This window comes from Neofelis nebulosa, chromosome 9, assembly GCF_028018385.1.
Source record: "Neofelis nebulosa isolate mNeoNeb1 chromosome 9, mNeoNeb1.pri, whole genome shotgun sequence".
In the NCBI taxonomy this organism is placed as follows: Eukaryota; Metazoa; Chordata; class Mammalia; order Carnivora; family Felidae; genus Neofelis; species Neofelis nebulosa.
The window spans coordinates 71,742,848-71,765,737 of NC_080790.1; the positions used below are offsets into that span (position 1 = coordinate 71,742,848).

Genomic DNA, 22,890 nt, shown 5'->3' on the forward strand with positions numbered 1-22,890 from the left:
AACTCAACCGACTGAGCCACCCAGGCACCCCTGTTTTTGTTATTTTATTTTTTTTTAATTAATTTATTTTTGAGAGAAAGAGCAAGCATGAGCAGGGAGAAGCAGAGAGAGAGGGAGAGAAAACTCCAAGCAGGCTCTGAACTGTCAGTGCAGAGCCCAATACAGGACTCAAACCCACAAGCCGTGAGATCATGACCTGAGCCAAAATCAAGAGTTGCTTAACTGAGTGAGCCACCCAGGTGGCCCTATTTTTGTTATTTTAAAATGAGTTAAATGGGGCGCCTGGGTGGCTCAGTCGGTTGAGCGGCCGACTTCGGCTCAGGTCACGATCTCGCGGTCTGTGAGTTCGAGCCCGCGTCAGGCTCTGTGCTGACAGCTCAGAGCCTGGAGCCTGTTTCGGATTCTGTGTCTCCCTCTCTCTGACCCTCCCCCATTCATGCTCTGTCTCTCTCTGTCTCAAAAATAAATAAATGTTAAAAAAAATTTTTTTTAATGAGTTAATATTTAAACTTTTTTTACTTTCAATTTGTAATCAAGCAAATATTCATAGATATAATTTATATACACAGAAGATTTTTGGAGTCTTTAATGATTTTTAAATGTGAAAAAAATTCCTGAGGCTAAAAAGTATAAGAAATGCCATTTTAGAGAAATGCCAGATTACTTATCATGACCATATGTGCTGTGTGTCTTCTGGGGTTCTAGAAAATGTATCACTTTATTTAGGTCCAAGTAACATATTATTAAGCAAACATATTTTCAAACTGTCCATAATTCATGATACTAGGTCTTTTTATTCTTTCATGGTAGTGGTCTCTAGAACCTAATATGTTTTCTTCACAAAGTGAATGGGTTTTGGATTTTCTAATATCAAGTACACTTCCTTAGGTCATGCCATAGGATGATTCTGTCTGCTTTAGCTATGTTTTAAGCAATCTATTAATAATCATGATTTAACTTCTAAAGTGAGTGTGAATATTTTGTTTTAAATAATAAGCAGAGTAGATTTGAGATTCTCTGAGGTAACAATACCCTCACTCACTTGCCTCTTTAGGAAACGAGAAAGAATAAGGCCATAGCCAGCCTGCTGGGTATATGCCTGGGCGTGTGTCATACCTGTGAATTCCATTCGTCATGCTTGTCAGCGTGGACATGAAGTTGAGGATCTCTAAGGCAGTTAGTGTCGCATTTATGGAAGTGACGAAATGCAGCTCACACCAATGATTCCATTGGTTTTGACTGATCAAACTGGAGTCCACATATAATTGACAATTGAAATAAAGCCTAGCATTGTCCAGAATGGGCAAAATCTAGTACACTATAGAACAAAATGTAGCATCTTTCCCAGGCTTTGCATGAATCTGTACATAATTTGAAAAATTCTAAAAATAATATTTACCTTGCCAGAACTTTTGGCCTTTATTAAATACAGAACACTAATTGTTTCCATAGTGAGTGAGCTGTGTCAAAAATCAGATTTGAAATAGTCGATGCAGTGCCTAGCAGCAACTTCTTCATGTTACTAGTTAATGATGATTGCTACTATTTATTGACCACTGAATATATGCCAGTTTTCCTAAGTGTTACATATTCTCTCACTTATACCTTACGGGAAGTCTCAAAAGCTGTGTATTGCCATTTTTCTCATTTTATGGCTAAAGAAGCTGGGACTTAGAGGTTGAGCTAACTAAGTGATCTAAGCCCTGAAGTTAGGTCATGAAACCAGATCTGTCTGATTTCAGTGTCTATGCTTTTACCACTAAGATACTATCTTCCATGTGGCCACATATTACATGCATTTGATTGGCCAAAGGGATTCATTACCTTTATTTCATAGGCAAGGACACTGCAGCATAGGCAGATTAAGTGGCTTGTACAAAATCACAGATTAAGAAACAAAGTCCATATCCCCTCACTTCGTTCCTTACGTGGCCATGTGGAACTCAGTACAGCATACGGACCCTGAAGTCATCCTTTGTCCCTGAACTTTCAGAATGTTTACTACGTAATATAGTTTCTGTGCTATTCGGCTTTGGCATTCTGTGCCAAGATACTATGTTAGAATAAGTGTGTGTGTGTGTGTGTGTGTGTGTGTGTGTGTGCGTGTGTCTGTGTCTGTGTGTCTGTGTGTGTGTTCTTAGTGATGGGCTCTCTTTTTTTCTTCTGTATTTCCCACAGTTTTTTTTTTTTTTACCTAATTATAGTGTAATATTTATTAGTTGATTGATTGAATGGTTAGTGAGTGAATGGGCCATTATTTCACTTTCCTGGGTATAAGTTCTAGAAACTGCCAAGAGCTACCAGGTAGGAAGGAAAACAGCAGCCCCCTCCATCTGCCACTAATTTCAATAAGAGTCTTCAGATATTATTTATTTTTCATATTTAATTATCCATAAGCATTCTTTCAGAAAAAAATGTTTCTTTTGCCAGCAAAGTTGTTTGTTTTAAAATCACCAGTCTGGTTTATACTGTTTATTTAAATGATCATTTTCTGGGGCGCCTGGGTGGCTTGGTCGGTTAAGCGTCCGACTTCGGCTCAGGTCATGATCTCACCGCCCGTGAGTTCAAGCCCTGCGTCGGGCTCTTTGCTGACAGCTCAGAGCCTGGAGCCTGCTTCCGATTCTGTGTCTCCCTCTCTTTCTGCCCCTCCCCTGTTCGTGCTCTGTCTCTCTCTGTCTCAAAAATAAATAAACGTTAAGAAAAAAAATTTAAATGCTCATTTTCTCAGTTTGATTAAGTAACAAAATTCAGCAAGGTCTAATGATTTCATTAGAATGAGGGCTAAAATGTGACTCAAAATATGTGGGTACTGACTGTGGTGTTTCCACTTGCTAGAAACGTTTCTATGCTTTAGATTTCTTATTTTTCAAGTTTTAATTATGATATACTTCCTTTGCTTGTATTTCTTGCCAGGTTTTGGTAAGGATAAAATGAGTTAATTCACAGCATCATGGCAGAAAGGACCCAGAAGTAGATCAGTAAAAATATAAAACTATAGACCTACAAAATAGTTAAATATAAAAAAAATTCTAAATATTACAAAACAGACCTACAGTAATACAAATGCTCTTAGGAGTGGGTGGTTTATAACACAGTTAGTGAAAGAAGGCCTTTTTACCTAGAGATACAGGAAGAGGCTTGGGTTTGTGTATCACATTGACCTATTCATTCATTCATTCATTCATTCATTCCTCATTTACTTAACAAGCATTTATTGAATGCATAATAGATGCCCAGCCCTGTGCTAGAGGTTAAGATTCCAATGATGAAGTGGACAGAAGCTCAACCATGGTGTTACTAATAATCTAAGAAGAAAAAAAACATATATCCAAACTACAACAAACATAAAATCATTTGATAAGTGCTAAATTTGGTATTATTACAAAGTACTATGGGAACACAGTGGAAATAATGACTAACTCTGCCTAGGGGCTTTGGGAAGTCTGCAAGAAAGAGTGGCATTTGAGCTTGGTACAAAACAATGTGTAGGAGTTTACCAGAATTTTTTTTTTTAATGGGAAAAGGGCACCTCTAGATAGAAAAAACAACATGTTCACACCAGTGAAGATGTAATAGAACATAGCATGCTGGAGACAATGTGAAAATTAGAACAAGTCTTTTGAAAAGTACTTTGGCAGATTGTTTCAAGATCTATAAAAACACTTATGTCTTTAGACCAATAATCCCACTTATGGGAATTTATCTTATAAAAAAATATGAAGAAAGAAAAGTGTTATTTACAATAGCAGAAATATAAAATTGAGATGGATCCATTATCCAAAAACTACAGAATAGTCATGTAATTATAATGTACCATTTTGACTGTTCTGTTATTGTTAGAATGATAATATCCTAAGTCAAAGTGGAAAATGTATAGGCCATCATATTAAATTATGAAACACTAAATTGTATCTTTATTATATCCATTTAAAATTATGTGTGTGTACAGATAAGAAATGGAATAGAATGTGAAATGAAATCAAAACAATAACAACAGCATTAACAACAAAAAGTTTTGTGAAGGTGGTGCTATGTGAATTGATGTTTTTTAATAGATTTACTTTGTTGTGGTCCTATCATTTACTAATTCAACTCATGGTCATTGACTGTTTCCCATGTGCTAAAAGCATTGCTCAGTTCTCCACTTGAAAAGGTAAAGGAGCTTATTATTTATATGTATATATTTTTATTTTAAAGAAAAGCACTTTTATATTTCCATGCCTTTGCTAAAATAATTAACTCTACCATTTTCAAGACCCAAGTTGAATGCAGCATCTTCCAAAGGGACCTTTTCAGAATCTCTCCATCCCATCATTCCTAATCTCTCTCTACATTTTTCAGACTTCTGTCCCTCAAAATGAAAGACGTTGTGCTTTAGGAGTTGAATTGGAGAATTCAGTATGTCCAAGGAGGTGTCATAGTGGGCAGGGGTGGATCCACATAAGTCTGTTTCTCAAAGTAAGATCTAAAACAGCCTGCCTCAAAATCACTTGAAGCACATGATAAGCATGCAGTTTTTCACTCTCATCACTAGAAATTATAATTAAGTAGATCAGGGTGGGTCCAGAAAATTAGCATTTTTAACTAGCACTCTAATTTTTAGCCATCTTATATTTGGAAACCATTGCTACAAAATATTGAATCTACATGAAATAATTGCATCTGCCTACCAGAATGTTATTGTGCAACATTATATTTATATAAGCGACCAGTTGAGAATTTCTCTGTTCACTGATTTTCTAATAATGTTATGTTCAATCCAAGATGAGCTTTGTTTCCAGCTTAGGTTTCACAATTTTCTTAATGAAAAATATTCATTCTTTTTTTAAAAATGTGTGTTTATTTATTTTGAGAGAGAGAGAGAGAGAATGAATCCCAACCAGGCTCCTTACTGTCAGCATCAAGCCTGAGGAAGGGCTTGAACTTGCCAACTGTGAGATCATGACCTTAGCTAAAATCAAGAGTTGGACGCTCAACCAATTAAGCCACCCAGTGATCCTACTTATTCACTCTTGATCAGTAAAAATGTGGTTTTTTTTTTTTTGTTTGTTTGTTTTTGGTTTTTTTGGTCCATGTGCTCCTGTGCATGCATAGGATTATGGAGTCATTTGTAAGCTTCTTGTAGATATCTCTTCTAAAATTCTTTTTTTAATATTATTTATTTATGGGAGACCTCTGAGAAATAGAGTGCAAGCAGGGGAGGAACAGAGAGAGAGGAAGACACAGAATCTGAAGCAGGCTCCAGGCTCTGAGCTCCGAGCTCCGAGCTCTCAGCACAGAGCCTGACATGGGGCTCGAAACCACTAAGTGCAGGATCATGACCTGGCTGAAGTTGGATGCCTGACCCGCTGAGCCACCCAGGTGCCCCATATAGATATCTCTTCTAAGTCATTCTTGGTGCTTAAGATATCATCGTATGGTCCATAATCAAGGAGTGGATGAGCAGGGATAAAGGAGACTTACATTTGATAATATCTGGTAAGCTGTGTTCACTAAAAAGCAAAAGTTTCTCACAGTCCATTAAAGTACCTCAACTAAAAAGGTTTTATGTTCTTTTTTTCTCTAGTCCTTTTTTTTTCTTCCTTCCTTCCTCCTTTCCTTTCCTTCCTTCCTTCTTTCCTTATACTTCCTGCCTCTTAACAGACTTGACCATGGACTGAGTATGGCTTTTTTGCTTAATGCTTTTCATCAATCAGCTGCCAAAAATATTTGGTCACTGATGGCTGTTTGGTAAAAGGCATTGTCCTACTCACAGTATCCTGAAAGAATCAGTTCCTTTTTAACATTGTCCTTCAGCACTTGAGTTTGGATCAAAATGAACAATTAGTCATTCTTCTATCAAAAATTTTTAAAATGTATAGTATGTCAAAAATTTCAGAAAAATCTTTAAAACGAGGAGTTAGGGACTAGCAGTATAAATCCCAACGAGATAAATCTGAAAAGAGAATACTTGAGCATTATTACCCTTTGACCTTAAACTGGCCAACCTAGAAGCCAGCTGGGAGAAAAACAGTAAGAGAAAATTTCTGTACAGTGTGCGCTCGCTTCATCTTCGTGAATCATTGTTGTGCATGAAATGTGCTGGGATTTCTTTCTGGGTGGATTTATTGTCTTAAACAATTGGGGAAACTTTGCTATGATTTTAGTGGATTCTGATCTCTTATAGAAAAGGTCTAGAGGTCTCTAGATAGGTCTCTAGAAGTCTAGAGAGCCATCCTAAGGAAACTCTCTCAATACAAATGAATTCTTAGGATATGTAAAAGGAGCCTGCTTGGATAGCTGCATGTTCATGGTTTCTAATTGCTGCAATGTGGTAGGGACCAAAACAGCCAAGTGCCTTAAATAATTCTGACTGTAAAAGGGTCATTCTATTCTCCAAAATGTTACTAATTGCATATTTCTTCTATGCACATTAATCTTTCTCACTCCAAAATATTTTCAACTAAATTATCTTTACATTGTAAAGTCCAATCTGGGAAATTGTCTCTTACTGGATGTCTCTAAAGTATCTGTATTTTTTAATTGTCTGCTGTGGTGCTTCTCTCTGTTCCAATGTCTTACTTGTTGAATATTACTCGTAATACTTTTTTTTTAATTTATTTTACGCCTTAAAAAAAAAGCTTCCTATTTCTATTCATTGGAAATTCTGTTGACATGACTTTTCTGGAAGAAGAATTCTCAATTTGTACTCCAAAATGATCTTGAGGTTCTTATATTATGGAGGTGGGATGCTTATTTACAGTGCAGACTTTCAAGACCCATCTAAGTCCAAGACAGAATTACTCTCTGGAGAAGGGCCCAGAAACCTGGATATTTACCATGTTTCCTTGTTGGTTCTTATGCAGAGTAAACATACCGAACAACTACTCTGTAGCACCAAGGTTACTTCTGATTTGGAAAGAACATTTGATATGTAGTCAGTAGACTTTCAGTTGCTAGTTTCATGGGTATAGATGTCATTTAATCCTTCTGAGTCTCAATTTCTTTTATTTTTAACATTAGTATAATAAATTTTAGAGTACAGTGTTATCAAAAAGATTACATGAGGCATTGGTTTTTGTGTTTTTACTTTTTAAAAAGCAAACGTACCTAGAGAAATAACCAGTTTAGAAGAAAAAAACCCCACAAGAACAGAGTAGCAGAAAAAAATAAGATTTAGAATATATGAAATTTTACTTATTTTGACCTTAATTCGCTTCCTACCTTTGATGTGTACCTGCACATATTAAAGTTATAGTGAACGGAAATTGAGTGGTGCTCTATGGCCTGAAACTAGGACTGCCATTTATAAGGAGAAAAAGCAAAAACAATAAAAATTTTAAACTAAAATAAACCACTATGATTTTCTACCATTTCTATCTGTTCCCTTTTCTTAAAAAATGTAAATGGTCCAGAAGTTTCCTCACATATATTCTCTCACAACTAGCTTACTTCCTGACATATGTCTTTTAAAAGTCAGCCAGGCATCCTACTTCCCATTCATCATAACTGTGGCACAAATACAGACAAGAGAATTTGATTAAAAAAAAAAAAAGCCTTCAGCAGTCACGCATAAATCTTCTGAAGGAGGAGACTCAAAGTTTCTCCTTTTGTGTTTCATATCCTAGAAATGCTCATGGGAGGATCATACTCTTTCTTGGATAACCCAAGCTTTCAATGCCATAATCTAGGATCATGGGGTGAGCTGGGAGGAGTCTTTGAAGCCATCCTTGTCTCTTACTTGACATCATTTTTCCTTTCCTCTAAGTCTTACTCTGGTTGATAATCATGGTGATTTTTGAAAGCATCTTGAAACTTGCCAGTGTCATGTTCACTCACTGACTAGACTGGGAAGAATTCTACTGTCACTTAATTCAAGCCAAGTTATTTAACCTCTCTGCATCAAAATCCTTCATCTGTAAAATGAAGGAGTTTGTCTATGCAAACTATAAAGTTGTAAAAATCTAGCTAAAGAGATTTATGACATGCGGTGTTCTCTTAAACCACACAGTACGTGATGGTATCTGTAGATCTGTGGCTCTTTTTTACTTATCTCTTTTCTCCCTCCCTCCTCTGTCTGTCTGTCTGTCTGTCTGTCTCTGTCTCTCTCTCTCTCTCATCTGCTTTCTCACAATATTTTCTGGGCAAAAGGAGCATTAATTTGACCTAAAACTGCTCCAATGTCCTAGTCATCCAGGTGGCTTTGTGTCTCAGCTCTGCTGCCCTGACCCCGAATGCCACAGGCTTGGCCAAGTGTGGAAATCAGCATGACAGAAGTCACAGAGAAAGTGCCTGAAGCTGTCCTGAGAACTCTGTTCCCAGAAACCTTGTCTGTGGGTGGAAATGACCAGGTGGGGCCTGGAGACCAGGGCTGCAGTGTTTCTAGAGGATGCAGTGTAGCTCGGCCTCGTCTGTGAACTGTGATGTGGGATGGTCTGAGATAGCAATTTGTCCGCTTGCTTGTTCACACGTACACCTTTGTGGACTATAAAGTAGGCGACAATGGTAAATAGCCTAAGAAGTATAACTTGAGGGTCAGGAAAACCCCTTCCCCTTCACATAGTCTCCAAATAGCCCTCTTGGGATCCCTGTAAATACTACCTTTTATGGCCATACCTGTAAAGATCCAAACATGAGGAGGAGTAAGGACCTTAAGTCTTTTGTATTGTTTAGTTCATTGGGATTAATTTCTCAGACGCTTTGTTTAAATTAAAAACAAAACTATGAAAAGTGGAATATAAAACCCATCAACAGCATTTGAAAAAGATCCTAATGTTTTGCCAACACATTTGTTGCCAACAGGCTTCCGGGTCACCACCCTAGGAGTTTTTCTCTTACCTCCTTTTCCCGGTTCCTGTTTCTTCTTCCTCATGACTTCTTAACTATGGAGGGATCCAGGGCTTGGCCCTCAGTTCTCTCTTCTCCACCTAAACTTTCTTCCTCACCACTTTATAATATACACCTCACAGTAAAGAATACTTTTTGTTTTAAACCTCTTTGTAAATAAGGTAGAAAAGCCTAATATTTAGAACACAGTTTATCAGTCTCACTATTGACAGAGACAGATAAATCTTTGTTGTAGGGGCTGTGCATTGGAGGGTGCTTATCAGCATCTTTGCCACCACCCACTCTAGATGCTTGTAGCACTGCCCCAGCTGTGACAACTAGAAATATTTCCAAACACGGTCAAATGTCTCCTTGTGGACCAAATTGCCCCCCACCTCATAAGCTACTGTTTTAGTGTAACTTTGTGTAGAACACAAAAATCCTTTAATAATGCAAATTATAAGCCTTTGACTGAATTTAGCCAATTCAATATTTTTTAATGTTTATATCTCTTAAAGTACTAGGAATCTGAACAACAGCCACAAAAGAATGAACAGTGGAATCTATAAGCCGAGTTCTGTCTCTTGGATAAAAGAAGCTTAGGCCAAGTAGGAAGCACAAGAAAATGGATTTTGTTTTGTCTTTAGCCCTACACCACTATTGGTAAAACAAACAAACAAACAAACAAACAAACAAAAAACAAACAAAAAACAATGAAACAAAAAAAACAACACATTACTCTGCCTCTAAAGCAGCAGTAAACAATATCCTACATTAAAATTCATGGTTAGCTCTGCCACTTCTTGCTAATTGCATCCTGCTGAGAAAACTAAGGCTTGGAGGGGTTAATTTGCCCAAGTTCTGCTAATTAGGCAAATCATTTACTTCTCAGTCCTTCATGTTCTCTAAGAATCAGAGATAATTTAGGTGAATTGTCACTGCATATTGTAAAGCTCTTAGCGCCTGTAAGTTTGTATTGTTATAGGCATTAAGAGATGAAAGAACTGAAAGTTTAATATGGTTTGGGGAGGACTTCAGCTAAGATTGCTGGAACCTGTCTCTGGCAGCTCCCTTCTTGCCCACACCTACCCTATTAACATGAAAAAAGCAAGCCACACTCCCTTCTCTCTCCTCTCCTTTCCCCTTAACACTTTTGCTCAAATATCTACGAGCCACATTCTTCTAAGCCTAAATGAATGTAGATGCCATCATTTTAATTAATTTTGAATTAGAAAAGTAATACATAAATTGGATGAAAAGCATATAAAACGGTACCTATGCCTCGGTCTCACCTTTGAACCCAGCTCTGCTCCTCAGATTTAACCACTATTAACTGATATTTTAGGTCTTTTTGGAAATTTCCTCTGCATATGCAACTATATTCCTTGTGTGTAAATGTGTGTGTATGCGTGTATATAAACTTTAAACAATTTAAAAAATTGCACCTTTGATTTTTGTTTAAATAACATTACATCTTAGAGATGTCTTCATATAAGTACATTTGAATTTGCCACATTATATTTTACAGCTGCAGAGTATCTCTACTGTAAGACTCTACCATAATCTATCTAATCAGTCTATTATTGATGACTAGATAGTTTCTACTTTTGGCTATTGCAATACTGCAATGAGTAGGTTTGATGATGCTTTATTACTGTAGTTTCCTTTTTGATGAGAAGTGTTCTGGGCCTTATTTTTTTTTCCTTTAAAAAAATAAAGTTTGATTATTGAGGATTATGTTATTATTGAATAAGTAGGCCAAATAGAATGAGCACAAAACAATATGCATTTTAACAAATTTGAAAAATGCTTTATTATTTCCTGATAGTCAATATTGAATAAGGGTGGATAGATATTTGCAGAAAACTTGGCAGGGTTCAGTGTTTCAAGAATGTGTTTAAAAAATAGCTCCCAAGACAAAATGAGTTTTGGAATTTCAGCATTCTAAAGCTCAGTGACAATTTACTTATGATGGCACATCTATCAGTATTTATTCTCAGATTTTTTTTCAGTAGTGTTGGGTCACTCTAAAGGAATTAATCCTTGAAAATGTATGGATATAATTAAAACTGGGCAATGAGGAACAATAAAGAGAAGTGCCCTGGGTACTCTTTCTATTATTCCTGAAGATTCTTCATTGTTTCTTTTGAGGTTTTTTTTTTTTTCTTGTTCTTTTTAATCTCCATGATATTGCCATTTGAAAAATACTGTGGTCTCATCACTTATAACCTTACCTGTCAGACTGGATACAATCATCTCAGTTACCTTGAAGAACTGTGCAACATATCTGTTATTGCACAATGATCACTGGAAGCAGATGTATTGGGGTATATAGTTCCATATGGTATTCCAGATGTGTGGATCCTTTGCTTACCAAAGAATTATTTTAAATTTCAGAGGAAAGACCAAAAAAATGAGTCCATATTTCCATCACTGGATAACACATTTGTTCTTCTGGCTTTAGGAAATGAAATGTACATTTGGTGGTGGGTTTTTGTTGTTGTTGTTGTTGTTGGTTTTATTTTTAATGATTGATAAAATGGCATATTTATTGGGATTTAAATCGTCTTTAAAGAGGAACAGTTCTAATTGGCAGAAAAGCATAATAAGGTACTTCTGATTGTTGCATAATTGTCTTTACAAAATCATCCCATAAAAATACTCATTATAAACTTGGCATTCAAGAAAAAAGTCATTCATTAACTTGGGAATAAAATTATAATTACAATTATAAAGCTTTGCGGCGATCCTGTTAGGAGGGTTGCATGCTAATTGCACAGTTTAAGCCTGTAATTTAATATTAGGTGAAAACATGATAATCATCTGAAGGGAAGCACATAAGAGTTTAAGGGTTGGGATGTTAAAAAAAAGTTTCCCTTCTGTTTTGCGATCGCATTGGATTAGAAAGCAATATAGAGAAAATTCTCTGCGCATGAAAAAAAGGTCTTTATTTGGGTCGCATTTAGAGGGATGTCCGTTCTTCTATGCAGTCACAGCCAGGGAGTAAATTCAACAATAGCAGCGATGCTTACTTTTTGAGCAGGGCGCGGGCTGGGCTGTGTACCAACAGCCTCGTCAACTGCAGACGGAACTGCAGCATCCCTTCCTGCAGTAGGGCGTCAGCCATTGGTTCCTCGGTGACACGTGACTGATAGAGCCTTTTCTGTGTCTTTTCTCGCCCATCTGTGTGCAGGGCACTGATAGGCCAGGCTGATGCGCAGGCAATTTATCATCTTGATCTCCCACTGAGTCAGGGAGCTCTCCTGTCACCAGTATTGATTTCAGAGGATGGACTAAATTTCCTAGGATTTCCATTAAGAATTAAGAAAAAAGCTCTAAGCACGCAGGGTAGCCAGACAGACATGGATATGAGATGGCACTGTGAAAACTCGCAGGTAGCTTCTTCTCTCACAGCCGGTGCTCAGCACAGCTTAGAACTGCAGCATGCAGGGTTTAAGATACCAGAAGGCTAAGAACAATAATAATGAAAATAAGAATAAACTCTCTTGGATAAACTAATTTTAAGATTTATGTTACAATATTTATTTTTGGAGATTGCATGTCAAATTTATGCACGCTCTATATGAAATATAGAAACGATGCTTTAAATCTTTTAATGTCCTTAAACCCTGAGCATGATTGCTTCTAGTTTTGTTTGCTGCTTTTTGTGAGCTTCAGAGGTTTTTTAGCATGCTTGTGGCAAAAACAACCAAAAATTGTGTGTGTGTGTGTGTGTGTGTGTGTGTGTGTGTGTGTACATATATATATATATATATATATATATATATATGTATTAAGTTGGTTCAAGTAAAAGCATGAATAAAAGCTGCTTTCAATACTTGCCAGACTGCTTCATTATCGTTAATGACTTGGTGATATTTTTGCCTAAATATGCTTAGATTCTGACCATGCATGCTTTTTGCGGCAGAGTGGGTTTTCGTTGAGAATTTGTAAAGCTGGAATGTCTGAATTAAATATATGTTTGGTACAACAGAAAATGTATTAGTGGTCAACGATTAAACCTGATTAACTAATGGAAATATTTCATGATGGTAAGATTTAAGTAACATTTATTTACACTAGTTACTTCTTTCTGAAAAAAATGCATGTCTGGGATTAATGAAAGTGTTTATATTTTTGAAATATAAATATTGACTATTTCAAAGATAGTAAGATTTTAATTTTTAAAAATGCATCAAGGTAAAAAAATTTCAAAAGTATATATATATATTTTATTTTAGCCTATGAAATGATTCTAAACCTGCTGTTTGTGTATGCAAGAGATCATGTGCATGTTCATGTGTGTGTGACTTCTTTGGGGAATTGTTTGATACCCTCCTGGCTAGTCCTTATAATTGAAGAGGGAAAAAGCCCTGGCATTCATATATTTCCTGGGCCCATGGGAATTAGAGCCAGCAGAAGCAAGAGTAGGGCCAGATGGGATTGGCATGCTTGGCAGTGAGTACAGACAATAGGTGGGGGCGGAGCAGATGGAGAACAGAAGGAATTGCATATCAGAAAGGGGGAGCCGGGAGGGGAAGAGTGGGCTTGATAGTGAAGGAAGCCTGCCCTCTCTTTTCAAGGGAACTCCTGACTGCATCTTCCTTTAATTATGAGATACAATGTCATGTCTGTTGTAACAAATATTTTTCATTAAATTAGGGAAGGAATCATCGAGTAGGGAAGGAATCTTATGAATAGAAGTTGGTTCACCAGATTATAAATGATGTGTTGTCTATTGGTTGTTGTTTGTAACCTTTTTCTCTTTGCCGTGTTCAGGAAAAGTAGGAGCAAAATTAAAATTATACTATTGTATTATTTGGGTTGGTGGTATCTAGATAAAAATGTGGCAGTAACTACTAAACTTATATGAATCACCTTAGATGATTCAAGCATCTCTAGGGGTTGCTGACTTTTTCCCTAAGTAAGCTTTTGATTCTGAAAATATTAAGAGCCCATGCTGACTACTCTACTATTATTTTACTTCTAGCTTATAAATAGAGGTTCATTTCTAGAATAACTTTGAATGTTTTATTTAAGTATTTGTTGATTTTTTTTTTAGGAAGCTTGGGATCTTTATTACCAATGTTTAATTCAAATTCTGAAATGAAATTTATCTCTCAGAATTCTCTATCAAGCTTTCTGTCACCCAAATGCCCAGAGAACTGTGCAGTCTTTGCCCAGGAAGGTCAAAGGGCTGCGGGAAAAGTGAAAATCAATTTACTTCTGAATTCTATAATTTTAATAATTCTTACAAAATTTTAAGGTGAACTTGGACACAGTTTCCAGTCCTGAGTGCAAATGAACTTGACCAAAATCATGCTGCCAAAATATACCAATAAAACACAAATTTTAAAAGTTTTAAATATACATCTTTTGATCCATGGGTCACCCACAGCTCACTCAATCATTTGATTAGTGGACCTTGCATATGGAGAGAATTACCATTTTCCAAGTGAACTTTTGCCATGTTGCATATTTCTCTTGACTTACCCTTGGACCTTGGCTTGAACCAAGGTCCTGGATAAGAGAATGAAAACTTTACCTTTGACATCTTGAGGTATTCAAGATAATTTACTCAGATCACTTATATTAATTTCCCTAGAGTCGAAGAATTGAGCCAGTTTCTTATACTTTATGCAATCCTTTTCCTCCTTGCCCTTCTCTTAGAAATTAATGAAAGAGTCCACTAAGCAAGAAAATGTTCCTCACTTGGCAAATTCTGTCCAATGATTTTAGAAAGAAATAGAGCCTGCAGACAGAATCTTGGATAGGTACTTGTAATTTTGAGGGTTGTCTGGTGTTCCCTAAGTAAGATGACCCAGTGTTAAAGAAGAAATGTTTTCACTGATTTGCACAATCAAGTTTGCATAATAGGCTAAAAACCATGTAATCCTTACAGGCTAGGTGGAATGAAACTAGAAGAGCCCTGAAGTGGTATTAAATGTCTGGTCAAAACAGTATTTGGGCTCAACTGCCAAGAAAATTTCTCACCAAGACATTAACCAGGGAAATGCTTACATATTTACATAGTAATTAGTGATGTAGCATTGCATATTAAGGATGTTTTGGGTAGTTATGATGAAATGTTACTGTCTGTGTGCCTTCCATATGCTCCTTTAATTTACGGAATGTGCTCATCCCACAGCATCTGGGTGCATTTATAAACTACAAGTGCAATCAATTAACTATATGATGGATGCAGTAGGCAGAATGCTAATTGATGGGAAAAGCCCTCTTGGCTTATACTTGGTAGTTTTCAAATGGGAGGGGGAAAAAAACATGTAGCCAAGGACTTTCAGCCATCGTCTATATTAAGTTTAAATGTTTTAAGAACTAAGCTTACTCTGCCCATTTGGAAATAATTCATTTGAAACAAGACTTTTTCCCAGGCAAAATTAGTCGCTTTTAATTCCAGTATATGAGCACTAGCAAAATTCATAGGTGAACCGTATTAGTGGATATTTAATTGTCCTTAGACCAAGTGGTGCCTTTTATTATTGAGTCTTTTTCATTTCCCATTTTCCCTACTTCCAGTCTTTTATTTCTCTGCTGCTTTACCTGTCACTTGTGAATTCAAATGCTATTTGCTCCAGACCTCAATTTTACTACACAATAAGCTGTATATAAATTCAGCAGTGTAATGACACCAAATTTGGCTTTATACATTTTTGTGTGTATTTAGGCTTTCGATTTCTTTGACTTCTACTAAGATTACCATATTGACCTGCAAAGATTGGTTTTACTTTCTGCTATTGTATTTTCATTTACTTGACAATTGGTATTTGAATCTCCTGAAGACTCCCTTGCCTCATCACTCTGGCACAGAAAATGGAGCCAAACACAGTAATATCTAGTAGAAGAGCAATTTCCAGTATACAGAATAATTAGGAAAAGCCATAGACAAGTATAAACTGATGGATATCTCTAGTTTCCCTTAGCAAATGAAGACAGTAATATATGAGATATCTTCAATTTTTGTGTCATAAATTATGAATGGTTATCACTATACATTTCCATTTGCTTCTCAATTTTTTTTCCTTTATTTGAATTCACTTGATTAAACATTAGTAACTATCTCAGAACTATTTTCCAAAATTAGTTATATGCTTTTCTTTTCATTGTTGTGGTATATGTCTGTGTGTGTGTGTGTGTGTGTGTGTGTGTGTGTGTATACATACATATATATAATTGTTTTTTTAATTCCAGTATAATTAACATGCAGTGTTATATTGGTTTCAGATGCACAATATAATGATTCACCAATTCTAAACATTACTCAGTGTTCATCACAAGTGTACTCTTTTTTTAAAATTTATTTTGAGAGTTTGCGAGGGGCAGTGAGAGAATCCCAAGCAGACTCCACACTGTCAGTGCAGAGCCCTATGTGGGGCTCGATCTCATGAACCATGAGATCATGACCTGAGCTGAAATCAAGAGCTGGATGCTCAACCGACTGAGCCACCCAGGCACCTCTAAATAAGTGTGCTCTTAATGCCCTTCACCTGTTCCACACATCCCTCCTCCCAACTTACCCTCTGGCAACCACCAGTTTGTTCTCTATATTTAACAGTCTGTTTTTGGTTTGTCTCTTTCCTGATTTGTTTTGTTTCTTAAATTCCACATTTCACATATGAGTACAATTATATGGTATTTGTCTTTCTTAGACTGACTTCCTTCACTTAGCATTATACCCTCTAGATCTATCCATGTTGTTGAAAAAAAGGTTTCAATCTTTTTATAGCCAAGTAATATTCCATTGTATGTATTTGTGTTGTATATATATGTGTGTGTGTATTATGAATATATACATATATGTTGTGGTATATATTTTTTGAAACTACATGTGAAATAACAATGTAATTATTTTTTTTAATTTAAAAATTTTTTTAAGGTTTATTCATTTTTCAGAGACAGAGAAACAGAGCGTGTTCAAAATAGGACTATGTTATTGTCAGATCAATATTGCATAGAGTTTTGATGTTTTTTAAAAGCACTTCATTTTGGAGTTGCATAGGTATCAATTCTAAATTACTCGTGTGTGAACTGTCTACACAGTGGGTCACCCTGCATGACTAGATCTGCTTTCTAGACCACTTACCCTCCCATTGGCTTAAAAATCACTTTTTTCAAGTACATAGCATGACTTCTCTTAATTAGCACAGGTAGACTTGAGTGGATCATCTATTCATTAGGTTTATAGTAGAAGTACAATATTTTCAGAGTTGAGTGTAGTGTGTGTGTGTGAATATGTATGTCTGTATTAAACACTGGTAAATATTTAGCTGCTAATAGGTTTAAAGGATACATATAACTAACTAGAAATTTCAGGAAAAACAGCTACTCTTGGGTCTGCCAATAGTTTTCTTAGCCTTCAAGAAGTGTATTATCTCCTTCCAGAATATTGGCAATTATAATATATAAGCAATTATGTCAGTGTTTTTTGTACATTTGATAGTTAAAATATGTTAAGATATCTATTGATATATGTATATAGATATATATATATAGATCAATCGATATATAGATATATATAGGTATTAATTTATCTATACCAAAACTCTGCTAGATATGGTGGTTGACTCAAAGGAAATTCAGATATTTCTTGTCTTAAAAGTCCAGTTGAAGAGTCTACAAAAATGCATATAAAAGTAAAGTACTGAAAGCTGACCTATTTTACCCTATAGTATGAATTAATGAAAATATATTTGCTGCACATCTGCCATATACTTGATGGTAGTTTGGAGATAGGAGAGGTCACTATGGGTTAAGTAGATACATAGAAGTTGTTCTGTTCTATGTCCCTTGTGTTTGTTTCAGCAGCCCTAGTTATGCAGTCACAAAATAGAAAGTAACACAAAATCAGGTCAAATCAGGTCAGCGACACATCCCATCACACCAGTACCAGCCTCTGAAGTGATGTCTAATGCAACAAGGGTATTGGAAACAAGCAAGGTTCCAAGTAGCGTGTCTCAAAATCAGTCAAGGTGGTTGTTTCCTGTTCTACATGTTCTCAGGGAAACATATGAATTTATTAAAAGCCAGTCTTTATGCCTTGTGAGTAATAAAAGTAAATGCAAAACATGTATAACTTTTGGGACGCCTGGGGGTTCAGTCAGTTAAGTGTCTGACTTCTGCTCAGGTCATGATCTGTGGTTCATGAGTTTGAGCCCTGCATCTGGCTCTGTGCTGAGGTGAAAGCCTGGAGCCTGCTTCAGATTCTGTGTCTCTCCCTCTCTCTGCCCCTCCCCTGCTCACACTCTTTTTCTCTTGGTCAAAAAAAAATTTTTTTTAAATATGTATAACTTTTTTTTTTCTTTAAAACTCACCTGCATATTCTCTTTATTTATTAAAATTAGCCTCATTGCTAAACATTTTCCTTAAAAAAAACAAATCAAGGGGCGCCTGGGTGGCTTGGTCAGTTGAACATCTGACTCTTAATTTCAGCTCAGGTCATGATCTCATGGTCCATTAGTTCAAGCCCCACATCAGGTTCCAGGCTGACAGTGTGGAGTCTGCTTGGGATTCTCTCTCCCTCTTTTTCTGCCCATCCCCTGCTCACATCTTCTATTTTTAAGTAAATAATTTTTTTAATAAGAAAAAATATAAGAAATCAGTTTCCTTTTACTGATGGAATGATTTGGGTATAATTCAGTGTGTTTGTAAATTACCCCAGTAATAATTTTCAATCTGCTTGATTCTACTTCCTTTTCTCTATTTGATTGTTTTCTTTTTGAATGGTACCGACTGTAAAGAAAGTAGAATGTGGATGTTATAGGCAAGAAGCAAGGCCTTGGCCTTGAGTGAAACAGTTTTGCATAGTGATAATTATGTAAACAGTCTACTCACGTTGTTGAAATAATTATCAATACTATTATTTCCTCGGTGAGTGGTTTTAAATACAGTGAATAATTATGGGGAACTTCATGAACCATTGATTAGTACTGACTGAAATGATAGCTAGTGGTAAAATATCAAATTGAATAGTTCTTGATTACTCTTTAAAATTTCAAGCTAGAGATAGTAAGCTTAGGTCAGTGATGAAGGCATCCATGCAAAAAGGGTTTCCTAGATTCCTGACTTTATGGTTTCCCACATAGCCAGTAAGATTTCAATTGCAATAGACGATATCATTTTAAACAGAAGGCTACTGATTCAATAATAAAATAAATACTGACTTTAGCTTCCCTCTCTCTTTCTCTCTCTTGATCTCTATCTCTTTCTCTGTCTAGCAATTCTCTAAATGTTGCATGAACTCTTTGTAGTGCTTTAGGAAGAAAGACAAGGTTCTAAAATGATAAGATCTAGTAGAAAAATATATGCTTGGGTGGCACCTGAGTGGCTCAGTCAATTAAACATCTGACTTCGGCTCAGGTCATGATCTCACTCATTGGTGAGTTTGAGCCCCACGTCGGGCTCTGTGCTGGCAGCTCGGAGCCTGGAGCCTGCTTCAGATTCTGTGTCCTCCCGTCTCTCTGCCCCTCCCCTGCTCTCTCTGTCTCTCTCTCTCTCTCTCAAAAATAAATAAACAAACATAAAAATTAAAAAAAAGAAAAGTATATGCTTGGTTTATTTGAAAGTCTGCAATGGAAGGACATTTCCAAAGACATGCCATGCAAGTGAGCATAATACATGTTTTGCGTCTGTAAATATTGCAAATGGGAGGTTGGCTTTACAGGTTACTTTGGTATGGTTGTGGCGGTTATATATTTTTTTCCTTTATGAATATATCTGCATCTTTGTTTTTTATGTTTATTTATTTATTTTTGAGAGAGGAGAACACAAGCCCGGGAGAGGCAGAGGGAGAGGGAGACACAAAATCTGAAGCAGGCTCCAGGCTCTGAGCTGTCAGCACAGAGCTGGATGCAGGGCTCGAACTCATGAACCATGAGATCATGACCTGAGTTGAAGTAGGACATTTAACCAACTGAGCCACCAAGTCACCCCTGTATTTGTACCTTTATAATGAAAATTATTATATAAATGTCAGTTATGTCAACTTATATGTAATATATAAGATTTGATCTGATCAGTGTGCCTCCTTTATATTTTAGTTTTAAAATAAATGCTATAATTTAAATACATAGAAATGCTGCAGAGAAAGTCCACTCTTCATTCAGCTTCCCCTAATATTAATGTTTTATTGAAGCACTGTCCATTTGTCAGTGCTAAAAAAATTAACATTCAGTGTGCTCTTTGAGAAGTGATTTTTTTTTGTTTGTTTGTTTTTAGGCTTTATGCCACTGAGTGTTGTGAAACTACATTTGGAAAATTCCAACATCACTTGTTTTTTGCTTTGTTTTGTTTTGTTTTCCCATCAATATCTAAGAGAATCCTCCTTAATGGGCTACACAAAATTTCTGCTTTGAAACATTCAATCAAACATTTTAGGAGAAGAAACAATTAATAGAAAAGCAGTCCTTTTTGTTTATACCTATTTTTTCTTTGCACCTTTATATATGTTGGTTTCATTTTGAAATTGGTCTGGGATTCTCTTTTTGTTTCCTTGTGAAATTTACACCATTATCAGCCTGGATTGCTCTTCTAAATTTTAGATCTACCCTTACAAAGAGTCCCAATTCACCTCAAATTCAACATGGTTCCATTGTGAATGGGTTATTTTGGGACTTTATCTCATCTTAAAACATTTTCTTCTAATTGATTTATGTAAAGAGATTGTACTGAAGAAATGTTTACTGCTACTGGTGTGATGAAGACCAACTACTTAATCTGCTGGTACTTGACTTCTCCATTCATAAAGTGAAGGCTTCACAACTCTAATACTTTTTTATGATTTTAGAGTGTGAATAAATGTGAATTCCCTTTAAGTTTTTAAAGAAAAATGGCCTTATCACATAGACTCCTTTTCATTTTGTTGAATCATCTCCTTGAATTTTGAGATAAATTTACATCTTTAATTTTATTATGAGAATTTTCATTTTGAAACTAGTGTGAGAATAATTCCAGTTTTGGCTAGCGTTAATTTGAGGGAAAGCTCCTTTTCCATTTCCATAATGAAGAATGCAGAGGCTCGTTAGCATTCTGTGGGCAAGGCTGGTAAATTTCAGAAAATTGGTGATTTGGAAATCTAGAAACTCACCATAGGAAATGCTACAGAAGAAACATCGTTTCATGTCAACATCATCTTGACAAATAAGGAAAAATTTTGCAGTGTGTATATCACAAAAGCAGGCAGAATTCTGTGAAAACAAAGGAAAGGGGCACCATACTGCCTGTTCTTGTGTTCCAAAACCTCTACCTTCACTAAGAGACCTTGGAATTATTTCAAATATATTTTTTTATACAGTGGATGCCAGAAGAGCTAAATTATTCATTGTAAGTGAAAATATTTATTACCATGTGTCTAGAAGCTCTGATTCCCTTTCTGGTGTTCCTAATAAGAACCCTGTGGTGTAAAATCATGGGCTGAATCTACTAAATAATTAGCCACATGAATACTGTACCTACCGTGTATATTTTTAGGTTTCATATCAGTAAATATTTGATAAAGTGGTGCAGTCTGGACTAAAAGTCCTTCATCCCCAAATCAGTTTTACATTCTTCTCTAAGAAGTAAGGTGCCCTGTGGCTTCTAATGGAAGTGGAAAGGAAAGTGGAGACATAAACAATCAACAGCACCATCTGAGAAAATTCTCATCAGTGATAAAGATTTATGAAAAAATAAATTTGGTAAATGAAAAATAAGATCCTCAGAGGATAAGACTTTGTAAGCATTTCTTTATAAACTTAAAAAAGAAAGTGGATCTATATTGAGAACAAAAGTTTAGATGTATAGGACAAATTATTTTTATGGATGTTCACAACTTATATATAAAGCCTAATATAGCTTGCAAAATGTCTATAGTAATTTGAAATAATTAGCAGGGAAATATTCTTAGACACAGGCAAATGAAATTAGAATTTTGACATTTATAATTTCAACACTTCTGAATATATGGAAGGTGCAGTGATTGCATTTTTCATTTTTTTCTATTTGTTACCAGCATCTAAACATAGACAGGATTTGGTGGATGTTCTGGGAAACCAGCATTTTGGAGCACCAATTGATATGTACAGTAGAGGTTTAACTAAAAGTTAAATCTTATGATAAATTTGATTTCCAGAACACTATTAGCTTGAAACATTTCAGCTTTAAAACATACTCTGGGCGCTGCAAAGCTTAAGCACTATGGCACCAGGGGGAGCGAAGAAAGGCAAGGTATTATGAGGTGTGGGAACCCACACTTCTCAGGCAACTCATTTCATTATGGCTACATGAAGTATAGGCCTGGATTCGGTTATGGCAGTTCTAGAACATGGGGCCGATTTCCCCCCCTTAGTGTCTTTCTTGGCTAATCACCTATGACATATTTCATTCTTTTGTTAGGAGTAAGTCCTCTTACCACTTTAATTTTACTGTATCCAGGGGAACCTAGGTGGCTCAGTCAGTTAAGCATCCGACTTCAGCTCAGGTGGTGATCTCATAGTTCCTTAGTTCGATCCCGGAATCTGGCTTTGTGCCAACAGCTCAGAGCCTGAATCTTGCTTTGGATTCTGTGTCTCCCTCTCTCTCTGCCCTTTCCCTGATCGTGCTCTGCCTCTGTCTCTCTCTCAAAAAATAAATAAACATTAAAAATCAATAAATACATTTGTTGTATCCAGTGGAATTAACTTTTGGAAAAGCACGCATAGGTTCGGAGAGGATCTAACCAGATAACTCACCATTCTTTGCCTATTTGAGTCAACATCACTGAGAAACTGCCTCTGTTCATTGTATCTTGTATTGTTCAGTGGAAAGTATTCAGGGACAGAAAAATTTTCTACTAGCCAATTTTCCAGTCTGTATCTTAGGTTTGGTGTTTAAGAGGAGTGAGGTCTTTGCTGCCACAGACAGCTAAAATCTAAAGACTCCACTTAATCAGCTAGTCCTGGAGCAAGGCTAGTTTGATAAATTGTCTTACTTTTACGTGTACATTTTTGAATATTTTTTTCATCTTAAAACCCTTTCTTGAATTTTGAAACCAAGACCTATCTCACATCTCACTCAGTGAGACAGAAATCCTACTTTCTTAAGTCTGAAAGACCT

At 36.1% G+C, this 22,890-nt stretch overlaps 1 protein-coding gene across 25 annotated transcripts in view; it reads left to right on the top strand.

Annotated features, from left to right (window-relative positions):
* NRXN1 (neurexin 1) overlaps positions 1-22,890 on the top strand; it is a 1,145,650-nt gene that overhangs the window by 1,079,529 nt on the left and 43,231 nt on the right. Inside the window, exon 1 of one of the 25 annotated variants that reach the window (XM_058684150.1) lies at positions 12,023-12,200. The exons of the other annotated variants lie outside the window; for them this stretch is intronic. Within the exon in view, the coding sequence (XP_058540133.1) occupies positions 12,168-12,200 (33 nt within the window). The 5' untranslated portion in view covers positions 12,023-12,167. Of the gene's footprint in view, positions 1-12,022; positions 12,201-22,890 lie in introns of those variants that run through there. 25 annotated transcript variants of the gene reach the window in all.